We start from the raw sequence: 19,417 nt of genomic DNA on the forward strand, positions 1-19,417 counted from the left end.
TTTAAGGTTAGTAAAAGAATTGGAAAAGACTGACTGTTAGAGAAACTCCAAAATCATTTAATGTCTATCTGAAACAAACCACTGAAATTTTATCAACAGATCACGGTCAATGATTATTTTCTTATGTCTATTCAAGGAGTCCTTCCATTGAACTAGTACCATCATCTTCAACAAAAGCAACATCTGATTTATGCTCTGCTAAGAGATACATATTTGTTGGTGATATCTTAAGTTAGAGGAAGAAAAATAACCAGAGAAATATAATTACAAAAGAAGAGAACAGTAAAGAACTAATATAACTATTGTTCCTTCCTAAAAATCTTACTCCACTGTCTTCTTATGCAGTAACTAAGAAAAAGAAGTAAAAAAAGAACAGTCAGAAGAGACAGGAAGGAAGGAAAAAAGGAAGGAAGGAAAGAAGGGAGGGAGGGAGGGAGAGAGGGAAGACGGAAGGAAGGAAGGAAGAAGAGAAGTGAATACAGGAGTTAACAAAGTAATAATAGCAATAAGAAATTGTATTTCAAAACATCTGAAAAAGGCAAAGATAATGAAGGAACGGAAAAGACCATAGGCAGTACTTAGAGATCAAAAAGAGGCAAACAAAAACACATCAATAATTAACTAAAAATCCATAGCATTGCATTTTAACATGTATATGAAAAATGTTCTTTACATGCATCAAGAATATTTTAGATTGAAATATGGCAAAAGGACAAGCAAGCATTTGCATGTGATCTTCCACAACAGTCATCTTCAGAAAAATACAATTGATTGATACTTGATCAAATAACAAAAAGATCCTGCTTACTGATTTCAAAAAGGCACTGGATCTAGTAAAAAAAAATGCTGTATACAATGCTTTTCTCAAAAAAAGGTGTCATATACTTATGTTAATATTATAGTAAGCAGACAAGGCACCTGGGTGGCATAGTAGATAAAGGACCTCAAGTCAGAAAACTTATCTTCCTGAGTTCAAATCTGGCCTCAGACACTTTACTAGCTGTGTGACCTTGGGCAAGTCACTTAACCCTATGAATTCCTCATTTGTCAAATGAGCAAGAGAAGGAAATGGCAAAGCATTCCAGTATCTTTGCCAAATAAACCCCAAATTGGGGATGTAGGAGCAGCTACGTGGAGCAGTGAAGAAAGCATTGGTCCTGGAGTCAGGAGGACCTGAGTTCAAGTCCAGCCTCAGACACTTGACACCTACTAGCTGTGTGACCTTGAGCAAGTGACTTAGCCCCAATTGCCTTGCCTTCCCCCTCCAAAATAAAAAAAAAACCCAAATGGGATCACAAAAAGTCAGATACAACTGAAACAACTGAACAACACCACTCAGATGAAACCAGAGAGATAACTTTATTCAACCACCTCAGCTGCCAAACTGTTAACCAAATTCAACATGTTAAAACTGAACCTACCCTCTTCTCCTAAACAATGGCTTCCTCAAACTTCTTTAGAGGGATTAATGATTCTTCCAGTTACCCAGGTTCTCAACGTCAGACTCAACTTGGACTCTCCGTTCTTCTTGAATTCCATATCATATCTAATTGCCTGGACTATTATAATTATCTCCAACTTCCCCTATCTGATAATCTTACAAAGGTATGGATCTAACAATATCATTCACCTATACAAAAACTACTAGAGGTTTGCTATTTCCTCTACTTTAATAAATATAGACTTTTTAGCCTACCATTTAAGACTATCTACAATCTGGCTCTAACCTATTTTTCCTGACATATAATTTCCATTCAGCTTTTCTATGAGCAGAGGATCCTGTCTTCTAAATCTCCTCTGGAATAAAATCATCATCAGGTGCTTTTCCACATAACAGGAGCCTAATGGCATTCAAAACCTCTTCTTCAGTTGGTAATTCAGCCAGAGAGGAGTTGACTTCTACCTGAGGTAAACGGTCAGCATCTTTACCATTCATTAATGATGGTCAGGTGAGAACACTATGGAAGTGTTCAGCCTATCTGTCCAGGACAATGTTCTTATCACTAATCAATGTGACTCCATCAGCACAGAACAGCTGAGATTCATCATTCCTCTTTGGCCCAAAAATAGCCTTCAGGGCATCAAAAAAGTGCTTTGGATTGTTATCACTACAAAACTGAACTTCATCTGATTTCTTACTGAGCCAAGAATCCTGCATCTCTCTAAGCTTTGTCTGCACTTTACTTTTCATAGAGTTAAAACCCTGTGAAGTTCTCATCTTTTGTTTAGCAACTTCTGAATTTCCCCATCATTTATGTGAAACAAGTTTGAGGTCTGCAAGTCTTCTGGCTCAGAGGAGTAAATGCAGTTCTGTAAACAAAATCTCTGAAAGCTGCCCACTCCTTTCTTGTTCTACTGTTGTCAATTATGTATTGGTTCAGCTTTCCCTTCAAGTTAGTAGCAAACTGTTGCTGTATGCCAGTGAAACCTGGACAGTCTAGCAGCGCCATGCCAGGAAAATGAATTGCTTCCATTTGAATTTTCTTGGGGAGATTCTGAAAATCACTAGACAAGTTATCAGTCACTGAGGTCCTTTCTCAAGCTAAACCACCAAGCATTCAAACTCTAACAGAGAGAGCACAACTCTGATGAGCTGGCCATATTGTTCAAATACAAAGCATACGTATGACTAAAAAACAATTTTATGTAGAGTTCATGCTCTACAAGCATGTAAGCACTAACATCGTGGTCAGGAGAAGCAACGATACTTTCAAGGTATCTGTGAAGAACTTTGGAACTGATGGTGAAATGTGAGAGACACTGACAAAGGACCTCCCAGTATGGTGTGCCCTCAGCAGAGAAAGTTCTACATAACTGTAGTAGCTCAAAAAAGGTGACATGTATAAATTTAGAGACATCTCCACTCAAAATGTCCATATGGACTATTTGTGCCTGACCTGAAAGTATGGCCTTCTAAAGCTTAATTGGCCATAGTCAGATACACTCTACCATGACTCCAACTAAGTGATATCATTTTGGTCCTCATTAAGAAAAAAGGATACCTATAGGTATTCCCATGAAGAGCTGGTTTACCTGATTGTGGCCTCTGCTTTTATCTCTGACTTCCCACTCTTGCCATACTCTCTTCACCCACAAATTCTGAACCCCCAAATGTCACTGTCCAAAATCAAGAGCCTGTCCCACAGTGTATGTTGCCTCACTCCTATCTCCCATATTTAAGAACCTTGATTTAATCTTGAATCATTTGTTTTATGGCTCCTTCAATCTTCTGGCACTACCTAAGACCAAACTCTTTCCAAATGAAACAGTATGTCTGATCACCCTTTCCAGTACTAGTTCCCTTTAACTTATACCCACAATTTACTAGTCCAACGTGGAAAAAGGAGAAAGGGAAAAAGCATTTCATAATTGAGTACTATGTACAAACTATGGTTAAGCACTTAAAAAATATTATCTCATTTGATCCTCACAAAAATCTAACAAGGAAAATGCCATGACTGTCTTCATTTTACAAGCTAAGGCTGATAGACTTGCCCATTATGAAGGTACTAATACATGTTCAATGAAAAGTCTGTATCTTTCTGACTCAAAATCCAGTGTGCTATACTATACTATAAAGTGTCCTATACTATAAAGCTAGGAGAAGCAAGAATTAACATGAGCAAATGCATAGTAAAAAAGTGTTTAATAAACTGACAGATCCCAGCTAGTGGGGAAGAATTAACTATTTGAAAAATTGTTAGGGAAAAATGAAAATGATCTCAATGAAACTAAATGTACACCAATATCTCTCACCATATACCAAGGTAAGTTTAAAATGGGTACATAATTTACACAGCAAAGGAGCACGTAAAAAATTACCTGTCAGATTGATGGAGAGGGAAGGATTTCATGACTAAACAAGAGACAAAGAGATTAGCAGGAGATAAACTGGAAAATTTTGATTACATAAAATTAAAAAGTTTTGACACAAATAAAACCAATGTAGTTAAATTAGAAGAGAATCAAGAAATTGGGGAAAGAATCTTTATAGAAAATGCTCTGAAATAGGTCTCAGTTCTAAGACATGTAGAGAACTGAGTCAAATTTACAAGAATAAGAACTATCTCATAAGTGGTAAATAGTCAAGGGATATGGGAAAATATTGTTTGCTGCAGATGACATACAAGTTATCAAGAGTCATATAAAGAAATTCTCAGGGGTGGAGCCAAGATGGCAGAGTAGAAAGATGCACATACTCTAGCTCTTCCCCCATAGCCCATAAAATATCTGTGAAGACTCTTAATGGATTCTAGAGCAACAGACCCTGCAGAGTGACAGAGTGGAGGAGATTTTCAACCCAGGGTGACTTGGAGGGCCAGCAGGAGGGGTCTGTCCTGCCAGATGCGAGTGGAGCACAGCACAGCCTGGGCCACACAGCACCTGGAGGAGCAGGTCTCGGGGGCTGAATCCTTAGCAGCAGAGGTTTGCAGATCACTCAGCCCACAGGTGCAAAGGGCAGCTTCAAAGATCAGTGAAAGTGCTTTTTCACCTCTGTGATAAGGCAGAGCGGGGTCCTCCCCTAGCCCTGACCCCTGGTGGCAGCTGTGGCAGCAGCAGAAACAGCAGCAGCAGACAATGGCTGTGGTGGCTGGCTGTGACCCCTGCAGGCAGCAGCCAGCATCCATTGTTCCACTGTTGGAGTGCTCAGTGTAAAGTCCCTGGAGGAACTGAGCAGCTGATCTAAACCTCACCAGGGAGCCAGGCCAGGGAGTAAACTCCTCTCCCTTGATTGTACCACCTTAGAAAAACTGAGAACTTAAAAGTCCCCAGAGTATACCCTACACTTGACAAAGGACCCAAAAGTGAAGTAACTGGTTGGGAAAATGCCCAAAAAAGGGGAAAAAAATAAGACTATAGAAGATTACTTTCTTGGTGAACAGGTATTCTCTCCCATCCTTTTGGATGAGGAAGAATAATGTTCACCATCAGGGAAAGATATAAAAGTCAAGGTTTATGCATCCAAAACCTCTAAAAAAAAATATGCAATGCTCCCAGGCCATGGAAGAGCTCAAAAAGGACTTTGAAAATCAAGTAAGAGAGGTAGAGGAAAAATTGGGAAGAGAAATGAGAGAGATAAAAGAAAATCATGAAAGTCAACAGCTTGCTAAGGGAGACCCAAAAAAATGCTGAAGAAAATAACACCTTTAAAAATAGGCTAATTCAATTGGCAAAAGAGGTCCAAAAAGCCAATGAAGAGAAGAAGGCTTTAAAAGGCAGAATCAGTCAAATGAAAAAGGAGGGGTTCAAAAGCTCACTGAAGAAAATAGTTCTTTAAAAATAGAATGGAGCAGATGGAAGCTAATGATTTTATGAGAAACCAAGAAATTATAAAACAGAACCAAAAGAATGAAAAAATAGAAGATAATGTGAAATATCTCACTGGAAAAACAACTGACATGGAAAATAGATCCAGGAGAGACAATTTAAAAATTATGGGACTATTTGAAAGCCATGATCAAAAAAAGAGCCTAGACATCATCTTTCATGAAATTATCCAGGAAAACTGCCCTGATATTCTAGAACTAGAGGGTAAAATGAATATTGAAAGAATCCACCGATCACCTCCTGAAAGAGATTCGAAAAGAGAAACTCCTAGCAATATTGTGGCCAAATTCCAGAGTTCCCAGGTCAAGAAGAAAATATTACAAGCAGCTAGAAAGAAACAATTCAAGTATTGTGGAAATACAATCAGGATAACACAAGATCTAACAGCTTCTACATTAAGGGACTGAAGGGCTTGGAATATGATATTCCAAAAGTCAATGGAACTGGGATTAAAACCAAGAATCACCTACCCAGCAAAACTGAGTATAATACTTCGGGGAAAAAAATGATCATTCAATGATATCGAGGACTTTCAAGCATTCTTGATGAAAAGACTAGAGCTGAAAAGAAAATTTTGTTTTCAAATACAAGAATCAAGAGAAGCACGAAAAGGTAAACAGGAAAGAGGAATCAGAAGGGCCTTAGTAAAGCTGAACTTTTTATATTCCTACATAGAAAGATAATATTTGTAACTCTTGAAACTTTTCTTAGCATCTGGGGAGTTGGAAGCATTATACACACACACACACACACACACACACACACACACACACACACCCAGACATACACACAGACACATAGACACACACACCTATACACACACACACACACACACACACACACACACACACACACACACACACACACACACACACACACACACATATATATAGACAGACAGAGAGAAACAGAGAGCATAGGGTGAGTTGAATAGGAAGGGATCATATCATCTCCAGGAAGTGAACCTTATTCTCATCACATTTGGCTCAAGGAAGGAATAATATGCACACTCAATTTGGTATGAAAATCTATCTTACATTACAGGAAAGAAGAGGAGAAGGGGATAAGCGAGGGAGGGGATGATGGAAGGGAGGGCAAATGGGAGGAGGGAGCAATTAGAAGTAAACACTCTTGGGGAGGGACAAGGTCAAAAGAGAGAACAGAAGAAATGGGGGGCAGGATAGGATGGAGGGAAATGTAGTTAGTCCTACACAACATGACTATTATGGAGGTCATGTGCAGAACTGGACAGGTATGGCCTGTACTGAATTACTTGCCTTCTCGGTGGGGATGGGTGGGGAGGGAGGTAGGAAGAGAAGTTGGAACTCAAAATTTTGGGAACAAGTGTTGAGAATTGTTTTTGTGTACAACTGGGAAATAAGAAATACAGGTAATGGGGTATAGAAATTTATCTTGCCCTACAGGACAAAAGAGAAGATAGGGTTAAGGGAAGGGAGGGGTGTTAGAAGGGAGGGCACACTGATGGAAGGGGCAATCAGAATTCAAGGTGTTTTGGGGTGGGGGGAGAGGAGAGATGGGGAGAAAATTTAGAATTCAGGATTTTGTGGAAGTGAATGTTGAAAACAAGAAAGGACAGAAGGAAGGAAGGAAGGAAGGAAGGAAGGAAGGAAGGAAGGAAGGAAGGAAGGAAGGAAGGAAGGAAGGAAGGAAGGAAGGAAGGAAGGAAGGAAGGAAGGAAGGAAGGAAATAAGGAAGGAAATAAGGAAGGAAGGAAGGAAGGAAGGAAGAGAAAGGAAGAAAGAAAGGAAGAAAGAAAGAAAGAGAAAATAATGAGAAATAAGTCCTCTGGTTTTTGCAGTGGGAATGTTCTTGGGGCCTGCTTATAGGAAAGCATGTTAGTCTGCAAAGAGACATTTAAAATGGTCTTGAAAATCCTTTGAAATGTCAACTTGCTTTTAAAAGAAGTATATTATCATTGCAAACTTAAAGCTGCCCATTTCTGTGACAAACTCAGCTAAATTAGGAAGCCTTCAGGAAGGTCTCCATGAGGCATAGTAGAAATACTTTTGAGTTTGTAGGAAGGAGACCTGGGTTTGATTCCTGGGATAATTCAATCCTTTTATGACCTTTGACTTTAACCTCATTGTGGTTCAGTTGCCTTATAAAATGAGATAATATTTGTAAATTGCTTTGTACAGTGCCTGGCACATAGTAGGTGGTATATAAGTAAAGAGAATAATACCTGTCCTGTCTTCCTTTCAGAGTTGTTTTTATTTAATATTTTATTCCCCTCATTATATATAGAAACAATTTTTAATATTGGTTTTTTTAATATTTTGGGGTTCCAGTTCTCTCCCTCTCTAATTCCCTTGGTCCCTTCATTAAGAGGGCAAGCAATTTGATGTGGGTTGTACATATGCAGTCATGCAAAGCATATTTCCATGTCAATCATGTTGTGAAAGAAAATGCAGACAGAAAGAAAGAACGTAAAGAAAAAGTCTGCTTGGATCTGTCTTCAGACTCTCATCATTTCTTTGTCTGAAGGTAGACAGCATTTTTCACTGTGAGCCCTTCAGAATTGTCTTGCCAAGAATAGCTAAGTCATTCACCATCATACAATATTACTGTTACTGTACACAATGGTCTCCTGGTTCTGTTCATTTCACTTTGCATCAATTCATGTATGTCTTTCCAGGTTTTCATGAGAGCATCCTGTTTATCATTTCTTGTAACACAATAGTATTCCATCACAATCATATAGCACAATTTGTTCAGCGATTCCCCAATTGATGGACATCCCTTCTATTTCCACTTCTTTGCCACTACTAAAAGAGCTGCTATAAATATTTTTGTACACATTAAAAAACATTTTCAAGCACTAGTAATTAAGAAATGCAAATTAAAGCAACTCGGAAAGTAACATCTCACACTCATCAAACTGACAAAGTTGACCAAAAAAAGGAAACTGACAAATGCTGTGAGAAAACAGGTAAATTAAAGCATTATTTGTGTAACTTTCAATTAGTCCAACCATTCTGGAAAGCAATTTGGAACCATGCTGAGAAAGAAAAAGTAGACAGGTTATAGAAATCAAAGAAAGAAAAAAAGGATCAATATGTAGAAAAATAATTGTAGCAATTCCTTTCATGGTGAACATTTGGAAACTGAGGGAACCACCATCAAATAGGTAAGAGTTGAACAAGTTATATTATATGGATGTGATATGCTACATGAAATGAAGAACAGACAGTTTTTAAAAAATCCAGAAGGAAACATATTAACTAATTCAGTAAAGTAAGCAGAATCAGGAGAGCAATTTATATAATAGGAACTATGTAATGACATAAAACTCTGGAAGATAGGAACTCTAACGAATACAATGAACAAGCATGACTCCAGAGGAACCATGATAAAACACGTTACTCACTACCAGACAGACTAGGTGATGAACAAAAGAATAGATTGAGGCTTGTATTTTTCTTTGATTATGGGGGGCATAGGGACATGGCTAATAAATAAACTTGTTTTGCTTTAATACACATATGCATATATTTGTAATGAGTTTTGCTTTTCTTGCTCTTTCAGTGGGTATGAGGGAAAAAAGAGGAGAGAAAGAATTTGGACCTGAACATAAAATAAAACTGAATTTAAAAATACAGAGAGGGAAGTAGGAATATTTCTTATTTTCCCATTGGTACCTCCAGAATCCCCCATTATTACCATCATTCATCAGGAGCTCTCTTTTCCTCCTCAATGAATTCAGTTCCTAATTCACACTCTTTCCTCCTCGACACTTGGTTTTTATCTATGGTTTGTGGCCACAGTGATGCAAGGACCTGAGTCAGAGTTTCAAGGCAGAAAAACTTGCTTATGACCACTTACAGATCCAAGCAGGAGAGCAATGACCAAACCTCACCATAGACCCTACCATCCTGGAAGAACCAAAAACCTACAGACCTTGGAGCAAGCTCTGAAAACAGCAACAAAAAAGTCCTGAAGCTTGGGAAAGTGCTCCTTCAACTCCAGAAGTAGAGCTCAACCTTAACAGAAAACTAGAAATCAAGAAATAGCCTGGGAAAATGAGCACATAACAATAACAACAAAAAAGAACCTAACCACAGAAAGTTACTATGGTGATAGGGAAGAAAAAATTCCAACTCAGAAGACAATGAGGTCAAAAGAAGGCTTCAAAGAAAACTCTGAATTGGTCAAAAGCCCAAAAATAATACCTAAAAAAGTTCAATAAGGATTTTTAAAATCAAGTAAGAGAGGTGCAGGAAAAATTGGGAAAAGAAATTATAGTGATGCAAGAAAATTATGAGAAGAAAGTCAACAGCTTTGTAAAGGAGACAAAAAAAATATTGAAGACAGTAAGACCTTAAGAAACAGAAATGACTAAATGGTAAAAGGCATGTGAATGTGTAGGAAACAAATTCACTCACAAAATAGAAGTGGATAGAAAAGTAGATTAAAAACCAGATTCTAACAACATATCATTTACAAAAAACACAATTGAGAGAGACATAAAGTAAAAATAATGAGCTAGAGAAGAATCTATTATGCTTCTGCTGATAATAAAAAGAAGGGGGATAGCAATCATGATCTCAAATAAAACAAAACCAAAAAGAGATCTAATTAAAAGCGATAAACAGGGAAGCTACACTTTGCCAAAAAAAAAAAAAAATTACCACACAGAATGAATCAATATTAAACATATATGCATCAAATGGTATAACATCCAAATTTTTGAGGGAAATGATAAATGCAAAACAGGAGGAAACAATAAAACAACTGTAGTGGGAAACTTCAAATTTCTACTTTCAGAATCAGAAAAGTCAAACTGAAAAAGAAAAGAATTTACAGAAAAGAACAGAATTTTAGAAAAGTTAGATATAATAGACTTCTGGAGAAAAATAAATGGAGATGGAAAGGAATATACATTTCTCTCAGATGTACATGACATTTACACAAAAACTGATCATGTATTTAAAGACATTAAAAACCTAACATACAAATGAAGAAAAGCATAAAAATTACATGTATCTTTTTCAGATTATAATGTAATAAAAATAACATTCAATAAAAGGCCATGGAAATATAAATTAAAAATTAATTGGAAAAAAATAATCTAATCTTGAAGAATGAGTGAGTGATAGAACATATCACAGAAAAAATAATTTCATTAAAGAGAACTACAATGAGACAACATGCCAAAATTTGTGGGATGAAGCCAAAACAGAATTTTGTTACTATGACACAAATATAGTGCTGATACCTACACCAGGAAGAGCAAAATTAGAGAAGGAAAAACTATAGATCAATAGCCCTAAAGAATACTGATCTGAATAACAATAGGGGAGGAGCCAAGATGGCTGAGTAGAAAGATACACATATGCTAGCTCCAAACCCACAGCCCATAAAATCCCAACAAATTCTGGAGCAGCAGAAGCTACAGAACAACGGAGCAGAGGAGATTTCTGTTCCAGAGAGACCTGAAAAACTGACCCGAAAGGTCCCTCGCACACCAGACCTGGAGCAGAGCCCAGACCTGGCTTTGCTGAGCAGCACTGAGAGGAGCAGATCCAAGCAGGCTTCAGGGACAGAATCTCCAGCTGCCAAGCAGGTCCCTCCACCCATAGGCAGCAAAGGTTAGTGAGAGGGGCTTTTTGGCTCACTGAGAGGGGAGTAGGGTGCCCCTATAACTCAGGCCCCCTCGGGAAGCAGCAGTGGAGGCGGCAGCAGACAGGGCTTCCAAAGCAGGCAGGAGGTCGGATCCATTGTTGAAGGTCTCTGCATAAACCCCCTGAGGGAACTGAGTCCCATATGGCGGCCCTGCCCCTACCTGAGCACCTGAACTTAATCTCACACTGAATAGCAGCCCTGCCTTGACAAAGCCCTAAGGCTGGGAAGCAGCATTTGAATCTCAGTCCCCAAGCGCTGGCTGGGTGGAGGCTGGGTGGATCTAGAGGTGAGGTGGGTGTGGAGAGGACACTCAGAAATCAAGTAACCTACTGGGAAAATGCCCAGAAAAGGGAAAAAAAATAAGACCATAGAAGGCTACTTTCATGGTGAACATATATCTCCTCCCTTCCTTTCAGATGAGGAAGAACAATGCTTACCATCAGGGAAAGACATAGAAATCAAGGCTTTTGTATCCCAAATAGGCAAAATAAATATTCAGTGGGCTCAGGCCATGGAAGAGCTCAAAAATAATTTTGAAAATCAAGTTAGAGAGGTGGAGGAAAAACTGGGAAGAGAAATGAAAGAGATGCAAGAAAAACATGAAAAGCAGGTCAACACCTTGCTAAAGGAGACCCAAAAATATGCTGAAAAATATAACACCTTGAAAAATAGGCTAACTCAATTGGCAAAAGAGGTTCAAAAAGCCAATGAGGAGAAGAATACTTTAAAAAGGCAGAATTAGCCAAATGGAAAAGGAGGTTCAGAAGCTCACTGAAGAAAATAGTTTTTTCAAAATTAGAATGGAACAGATGGAGGCTAATGACTTTATGAGAAACCAAGAAATCACAAAACAAAACCAAAAGAATGAAAAAATGGAAGATAATGTGAAATATCTCATTGGAAAAACAACTGACCTGGAGAATAGATCCAGGAGAGCCAATTTAAAAATTATAGAACTACCTGAAAGCCATGATGAGAAAAAGAGCCTAGACATCATCTTTCATGAAATTATCCAGGAAAACTGCCTTGAGATTCTAGAACCAGAGGGCAAAATAAGTATTCAAGGAATCCACCAATCACCACCTGAAAGAGATCCAAAAAGAGAAACTCCTAGGAACATTGTGGCCAAATTCCAGAGTTCCCAGGTCAAGGAGAAAATATTGCAAGCAGCAAGAAAGAAACAATTCAAGTATTGTGGAAATACAATCAGGATAACACAAGATCTAGCAGCTTCTCTATTAAGGAATTGAAGGGCATGGAATAGGATATTCCAGAAGTCAAAGGAACTAGGACTAAAAGTAAGAATCACCTACCCAGCAAAACTGAGTATAATACTTCAGGGGAAAAAATGGTCTTTCAATGAAATCAAGGACTTTCAAGCATTCTTGATGAAAAGACCAGAGCTGAAAAGAAAATTTGACTTTTAAACACAAGAATGAAGAGAAGTATGAAAAGGTAAACAGCAAAGAGAAGTCATAAGGGACTTACTAAAGTTGAACTGTTTCCATTCCTACATGGAAAGACAATATTTGTAACTCTTGAAACTTTTCAGTATCTGGGTAGTGGGTGGGATTACACACACACACACACACACACACACAGCACAGAGTGAATGGAATAGGATGGGATCATATCTTGAAAAAAAAAGAAATTAAGGGGTGAGAGAGAAATGTACTGGGAGGAGAAAGGGAGAAATGGAATGGGGCAAATTATCTCTCATAAAAGAGGCAAGTAAAAGACTTTTCAGTGGAGGGAGAAAGGGAGGAGGTGAGAGAAAAAACGTAAAGGTTACTCACATCACATTCGACTAAAGGAAGGAATAAAATGCACACTCATTTTGGTATGACAACCTATCTTACAATACAGGAAAGTGGGGGAGAAGGGGATAAACAGGGTGGGGGGGTGATGGAAGGGAGGGCAATGGGAGGAGGGAACAATTTGAAGTCACCACTCTTGGGGAGGGACAGGATCAAAAGAGAGAATAGAAGCAATGGGGGCAGGATAGGATGGAGGGAAATATAGTTAGTCTTAGACAACATGACTATTATGGAAGTCATTTGCAAAACTATACAGATTTGGCCTATATTGAATTGCTTGCCTTCCAAAGGGAATGGGTGGGGAGGGTGGGATGAAGAGAAGTTAGAAATTAAAGTTTCAGGAACAACTGTTGAGTATTGTTCTTGCTACTAGGAAGTAAGAAATACAGGTAAAGGAGTATAGAAAGTTATCTGGCCCTACAGGACAAAAGAGAAGCTGGGGACAAGGGAAGGGAGGGATGATAGAAGAGAGGGCAGATTGGTGATAGGGGCAATTAGAATGCTTGGTGTTTTGGGGTGGGGGGATGGGACAAATGGGGAGAAAATTTGGAACCCAAAATTTTGTGAAAATGAATGTTAAAAGTTAAATAAATAAATAAATAAATTTTTAAAAAAAGAGAAAGAAATAATAACAATAGCTGGCATTCATATAATACTTTGAGGTTTGTAAAGTGTTTCACACATGTTATCTCATGCTATCCCCCACAATTATCCTGTTGCACATGAGGAAACTAAGTTTGAGAGGAATAAATTTATTTCCCCAGAGTCACATAATTAGTAAGTGTGCACAAGATAATAAATCAGGTCTTTCTAACTTCAAGTATAGTACTTTATCCACTATACCACTTAGGGTAATAGCAAATACTACAATTTCATTATGCCAATGAGGAAAATGAAGTTTAGAGTGATTAAACTTGTATAGTTGGTAAACAATAGAACTGATCCTAGAACCTAGTTCTCCTTTTTTCAGTGGGAAGACTTGGAGTTGGAGTCATAAGATTTGGGTAAATATCCCACCTGTCATTGTTTGTTTTAACATGAGAAAATACCTTACTTTCCCTTGGCCTCAGTTACATCATCCATAAAATGAAGTCCTTATATTAGATGATCTCTGTTCTAATTATATTATATTATCCTATGATCCTAAAAAAAAAAAAAAAAAAAAAGAACAAAAAAGAATACTGATCCAAAAGTTTGGAATGAAACATAAGCAAGGGGAATTTGACAGGACTTTTTCTTTGCTTATTTTCCTGCAATAGGACCAAAGATTATTGACCAAAGATTTCATTCTCTGTCTTAACTCTCTGGTGCAAATACCAAAACTGTATCTTCTTTCTCAGCAGGAATTTGGTAGAACATCTTCTTTTCCCACCTCTGTCAAGGAGGTTCTGTAATATTGGAATTGTTCTTTAAGCAATATTTTTCTGAAAGGTATCATGATAGTGAGTAATTAGAAGCACAAAACATACATGTACCAAATAACAAAGCATATAAAATCCTAAGAGACAGTTAAGTTACAGGGAGAAACAGATAGCAAAACTGTAACTGTGAGAGTGACACTGACTTACCTCTTTCAGAAATAGACAAATGCAAAAATAAACAAGATTAAGTTAAGTACCTAAACAGAATTTTAGGCAAGTCAGGTATGACAGACTTCTAGAGATGACTGAATGCAAACAGGAAGAAGAATATAAGTTTCTCCTCTTTATATTATACCTTTCCAATAACTGACCAAATATTAAAAAAATCTTTAAAATAAATACAGATAAGCAGAAATACTAAACGCAACTTTTAAAGAACAGACTGAAATAAAGTTACATCCTATAAAGAACAAGTTAAGAAACTGAAAAATTCATAAGTGACTAAATAACATAAGAATCAGAGACTGTTCTTTCCTACTGCAAAGTAAGTTGCCTTTAGGCTCCCAAAGAATAATTCAGAAAACGAATAAAAAATACATTAAAGATAATGAGAATGAGACAATATGTCAAAATTTTTAAGATATAACCAAAGCAGTCTGTAGGGGACATTTTCCATCTCTAAAAACTTTCATCAGTAACAAAGGGCAAGTACAGATCAGTGAAACAGAAATGTAACTTTAAAAATTAAAACTAGAACAAAGAAATTAAAAATCCCCAATCAAGCTCAAAAATAGAAATCTTGAAAATGAAAGAACTCAACAAAATTGAAAGTAAAAATAACTACAATAAAAATGCTATTAGTAAGTAAAATGAGGAATACTGTTTTTCTTTAAAAACCAAATAAAATAGACAAACCTTTCCTTAATCCATTAAAAATCAAATCAATAGTACTACAAATGGAAGAAAGTACATTCACAGTCAAAAAAGAAAAAAAATTAGAAACTAATTTTCCCAACTATATGCTAATAAAACTGACAGCTAAATTAAATAAATGATTGCTTACAAGAATATATACTTATCATAAAAAAACAAAAAAAGAATGCTTAAATAACCCAATAGAAAATAAGCTGAACAAAAGATAAATGAGTTCCTGAAGAAAAAGATTTACAAGATGGATTTACAAGTGAATTCTATGAATAAAAGAAAAATTCCAACACTCATAAATCTATTTTAAAAAAGAAAGAAAATAAAGGATCCTGTTCCTTCTATGATACAAATATGGTGTTGATACCTAAGTCAAAGAAAGTCCAAAAAGAGAAAGAAAACTATAGACCAATATATCTAATGAATATCAATGCAAAAAAAGATTTTTTTAAATTAGCAAAACAACTACAGCAACATATTATATGATATCCTTATGAATAAGACAGATTTATATAAAGGATGAAGAAATGTTAGGAAACCTACGAATATCAATAATCATCCTGATAACAAGGACAACAAAAATTACATAATCCTATAAAGAGATGTAGAAAAACCTTTTGATAAGACATGATACCCATTCTTGTTGAAAAAAAAACACTACAAAGGATAGAAATCAAGTTTTCCTTCAAATAATAAGTACAATCTATCTAAAATCAACAGCCAGAATCATTTGTAATAGGGATAAACTAGAAGCATTTAAATAAAATAAGGAATAAAGGAAGAATGTCTATTATCATTATTACTATTCAATGTAGTGGGGCAAATGCTAGCTATATCAATATGACAACAGAAAAAATTGAGGTAACAAACATAGGCAATGGGAAAATAAAATTCTAACTTTCTACAGATGATTTGGTGGTTTATTTAGAAAACTCTAAAGAGTCAACAAAAAACTAGCTGAAATTACTAACAACTTCAGCAGAGCTGCAGGATATGAAATAAACTCCACATTAATATCTCTGTGTATTATTAGCCGATTTTCTTTCACATTCTAGATGTATTAACTGTGAGGATATCAACATTAGACTTCTGATAATGTGAAAACTTCAAGGGCAGAAAAGTTCCCTCTACAACCACCTCAAAAGCAATGAATAATAACATCAAATGAAACAAAAAACAAACAGGAAAAATAAGGCAAGAAGAATGCCAGTGAGGGCAAGAGAGGAAGTGAAATAAAGAGAACACAGAGGAAAACACTGTGAGTTCTAATCCACTACTGAAGAAGCCCTGATTCTTCCAGAAAGAAGAACTGTCAATGGGTAAGGAGCAAAATTATCAAAGCATAGTGATTAGGTGCTTACTATGAACCCACAGAGGTAGGCAACTCACCTCGGGTAAAGTGCTTGGTCAAGAATATAAGAATATATGTTGCATCTCCGCTTACAGGATTGTTTTTTCTTTCTAAAATGGGTGTAGAGATGGGTTTTGGGAAAATAGAATTGTTGCTTTCCTTACCTGAAGTCTAGTATTCATTTCTAAGAAGTAAAAATTCTTCTGTGAGTCTACAAGAAATTCCACTGTTCCAGCAGAAGAATATTTAACTGCTCTGGCAAGAGCTACTGCTTGTTCTCCCATGGCTCTTCTAGTCTCAGGGTCCAAAAAAGTGCTACAAATACAAAAACAGTATTTTTATCCACTGAGAAAATATATACTCAGTCAAGTAATGTTTTTATACAAATTAATATATTCAAAATAAAAAATAAATATATCAATCTGTAAAAACATACCTAGCAATTTTTCAAAATTAAACAAATACAAGAATAGTTTTGTCCTGGAATAGTAATGATTTAATTTCCCATTAGTTTGGCCCAATTACAAAGCCTTAAACGTAAAGTTGTTTAACATACTTTCCAAATTATCTTACGTTATAAGGACAGAAATATTCATTTGGAGGTAAAGTACACATATGCAGGTATGTCATATAACTCCCACAGGTTTTTAAGAAACATTTAAGTCACTAAAGCAACTGACTAGTCAAAAGATTATTAGAGACTTTAGTAAAGGTAGCCCCCATTAAATAAAAGGTGATAATTTCAAAGAAGAAAGCAATGCAAAATGGAAAAGGGATAAGAGGAGTAATTTTTTTTAATGGAAACAGACATGTTTAAAAATATTTTTAAAAAGAGTGAAACTGAAAAAAATGGTGCTGAGTTTTATACTGTATTAAAATGTTTGTAAAATTCATAATCCTCTAAAAGAATATTTTGTGTAATGGCTTGTGAAATAAATATATTAGATTTAATTTTTACATGCATTTCTTTTCCATGAGAAGGAAGTCTGAAATTTAGGATTAATGAAGGCCATGAAGTAAATTTGGAATTTAATGAGGTTATACCTAAATACAACTAATAACAGAAGAATGCAAAAATAAAATTAACCATAATGCACATAGAAAGGTTATATTTTTATGAATATAAGTTGATCTGAAAACTATTTTTGTATTTTCATAATGAAAAAAATCTTTTAAAAATGTTTTAAATCAACTAGCCTGTGCCTTAAGTAGCTTGACGATAATACAATATATGTAGAAACTACACTGATCACAAGTTTATACTCTGGAAATTACTTTTTTGAGAAAACAATTAATATTGCACAATATCTGTTGATGTGTTCCCTACTTTACCCCAATCATCTCAAAATTGAGACTACATAAAAATTCCAATTATTAATGACTGCCAAGAAATACAGGCTTTATTATTATGTTTTGTAAAAAACGAATTTGTAAAAACCAACTTCTCAGTTTCTTTTTTCAAGTATGCCATAAAACTGAAAAAGTTGGATCTGGATATGCAAAAGAATAATGTGCAGATCTGAAACTATGAAAAATCTTTTTTTGTTTTTTATTTCAAAGCTTTAAGATTTATTATTTTATCTGCATAGGTAACTAAAACATATGATGCCCATCTTTCAATATTCTTATGCTATAAAAGAAAAAACTAGTACCATTTTCACAATCTTTTTATAAGATCTTTCACACTAAAGAGATATGACTAATAACCAGAAAACTATCATGACCTTACAAAACCTATCAAAACACTGAACAATCATTTTATCAAACCACAGATGTAAAGGTAAGATTATCCTTCATAACAATGTTTCCAAATACTCAGAAATTTATGATCCGGAAGGAACCTGAAAGATCATCTAAGCCGCCCTTTAATTTTATAGATAAGGAAATGGAGGTCTATGGTGATTAATAGACTTGCCCAAGATTATGACTATTAGCAGACATAATTCAAATGCCGAACCTCTGACTCTTAAATTTCAATAAACTAATACATGATAACCCAATTCCATCACAAGATTGTAAACCCTACTTAAGTAACTCATCTTGGCAGACTCCAAAGCAGCATTTCTCAATCCAAGATTATATAGCTCTTTTTCTTTTTGGATTTTTCTGTGTATTTGAAACTAATAATATTATTTCATTGAAAACTCATCTTTTCAGATAACCAACTAGATAAAATTTATATATAGATGGAAATTAAGGAAAATCACTTTTGCTTCTTTCTTCAATCTTGCAAGATTAACTATTTAATATCAATAGGTAAACCACCAAATAAAGCACATTGCAATACCTTCCATACCTTAACAGAAAATAATTCATAAACTACAGTCACCAAAAAAAAAAAAAATCACCTGGTAATCAACCTTCAGATAATTTTCTCTATACTTATGTAGGAAAGCAAGGACATAGGAAGACAGACTCTGATGCCTTATCTATTTGTAAAGTCTTTATTACTTGATAGGATCAAGAACATAGGCTTCCTGTGGTTATAGCCTTCAGAAATGCAGGTCACCATGATATTCAAATGGTACAATGTAGTAAAATGTGATCTGAGGATTAGTTTCTCATATTATTGAAATGCAAAATACCCTTAAGGAAAGGGCAGAAATCTAAATTTCAAACAGCAGACAAATTTTTTTGCTTGATATCAGAAAACTAAAAAATGTAAAAAAACTTTCTGTCTGTGAATCTCAGTAGTAAACAGTTTAGCCATTGCTAGTGAAGTTTAGTCTAAAACTAATATATAACAAAATCTGATAGCCATACTAACAAAATAATAGGAGTGTTGCCTATAACTCATACAAAAGAGTAAACCTAATAATATTCTGGATTCCTTAGAACATTTTGTAATTTCTACATCATCTCTAAGTACCATTAAGAAATAGCTGGCAGAAACATACAAGGAAAAGAAAGATAATGAGTTAATTAAAATATTTGCAAATTCCTATCATACTATGACTTCAAGCTACATTTTGTATTAAATTTCAGCTGTAATC

At 35.6% G+C, this 19,417-nt stretch overlaps 1 protein-coding gene across 3 annotated transcripts in view; it reads right to left on the reverse strand.

Annotated features, from left to right (window-relative positions):
• PCCA (propionyl-CoA carboxylase subunit alpha) overlaps window positions 1–19,417 on the reverse strand; it is a 492,766-nt gene that overhangs the window by 270,100 nt on the left and 203,249 nt on the right. For all 3 annotated transcript variants that reach the window (XM_072622036.1, XM_072622038.1, XM_072622037.1), the window contains one exon: window positions 16,589–16,739. In XM_072622036.1, coding sequence (XP_072478137.1) covers window positions 16,589–16,739 — 151 coding nt within the window. The remainder of the gene's footprint in view (window positions 1–16,588; window positions 16,740–19,417) is intronic.

This window comes from Notamacropus eugenii, chromosome 6 (assembly GCF_028372415.1).
Source record: "Notamacropus eugenii isolate mMacEug1 chromosome 6, mMacEug1.pri_v2, whole genome shotgun sequence".
In the NCBI taxonomy this organism is placed as follows: Eukaryota; Metazoa; Chordata; class Mammalia; order Diprotodontia; family Macropodidae; genus Notamacropus; species Notamacropus eugenii.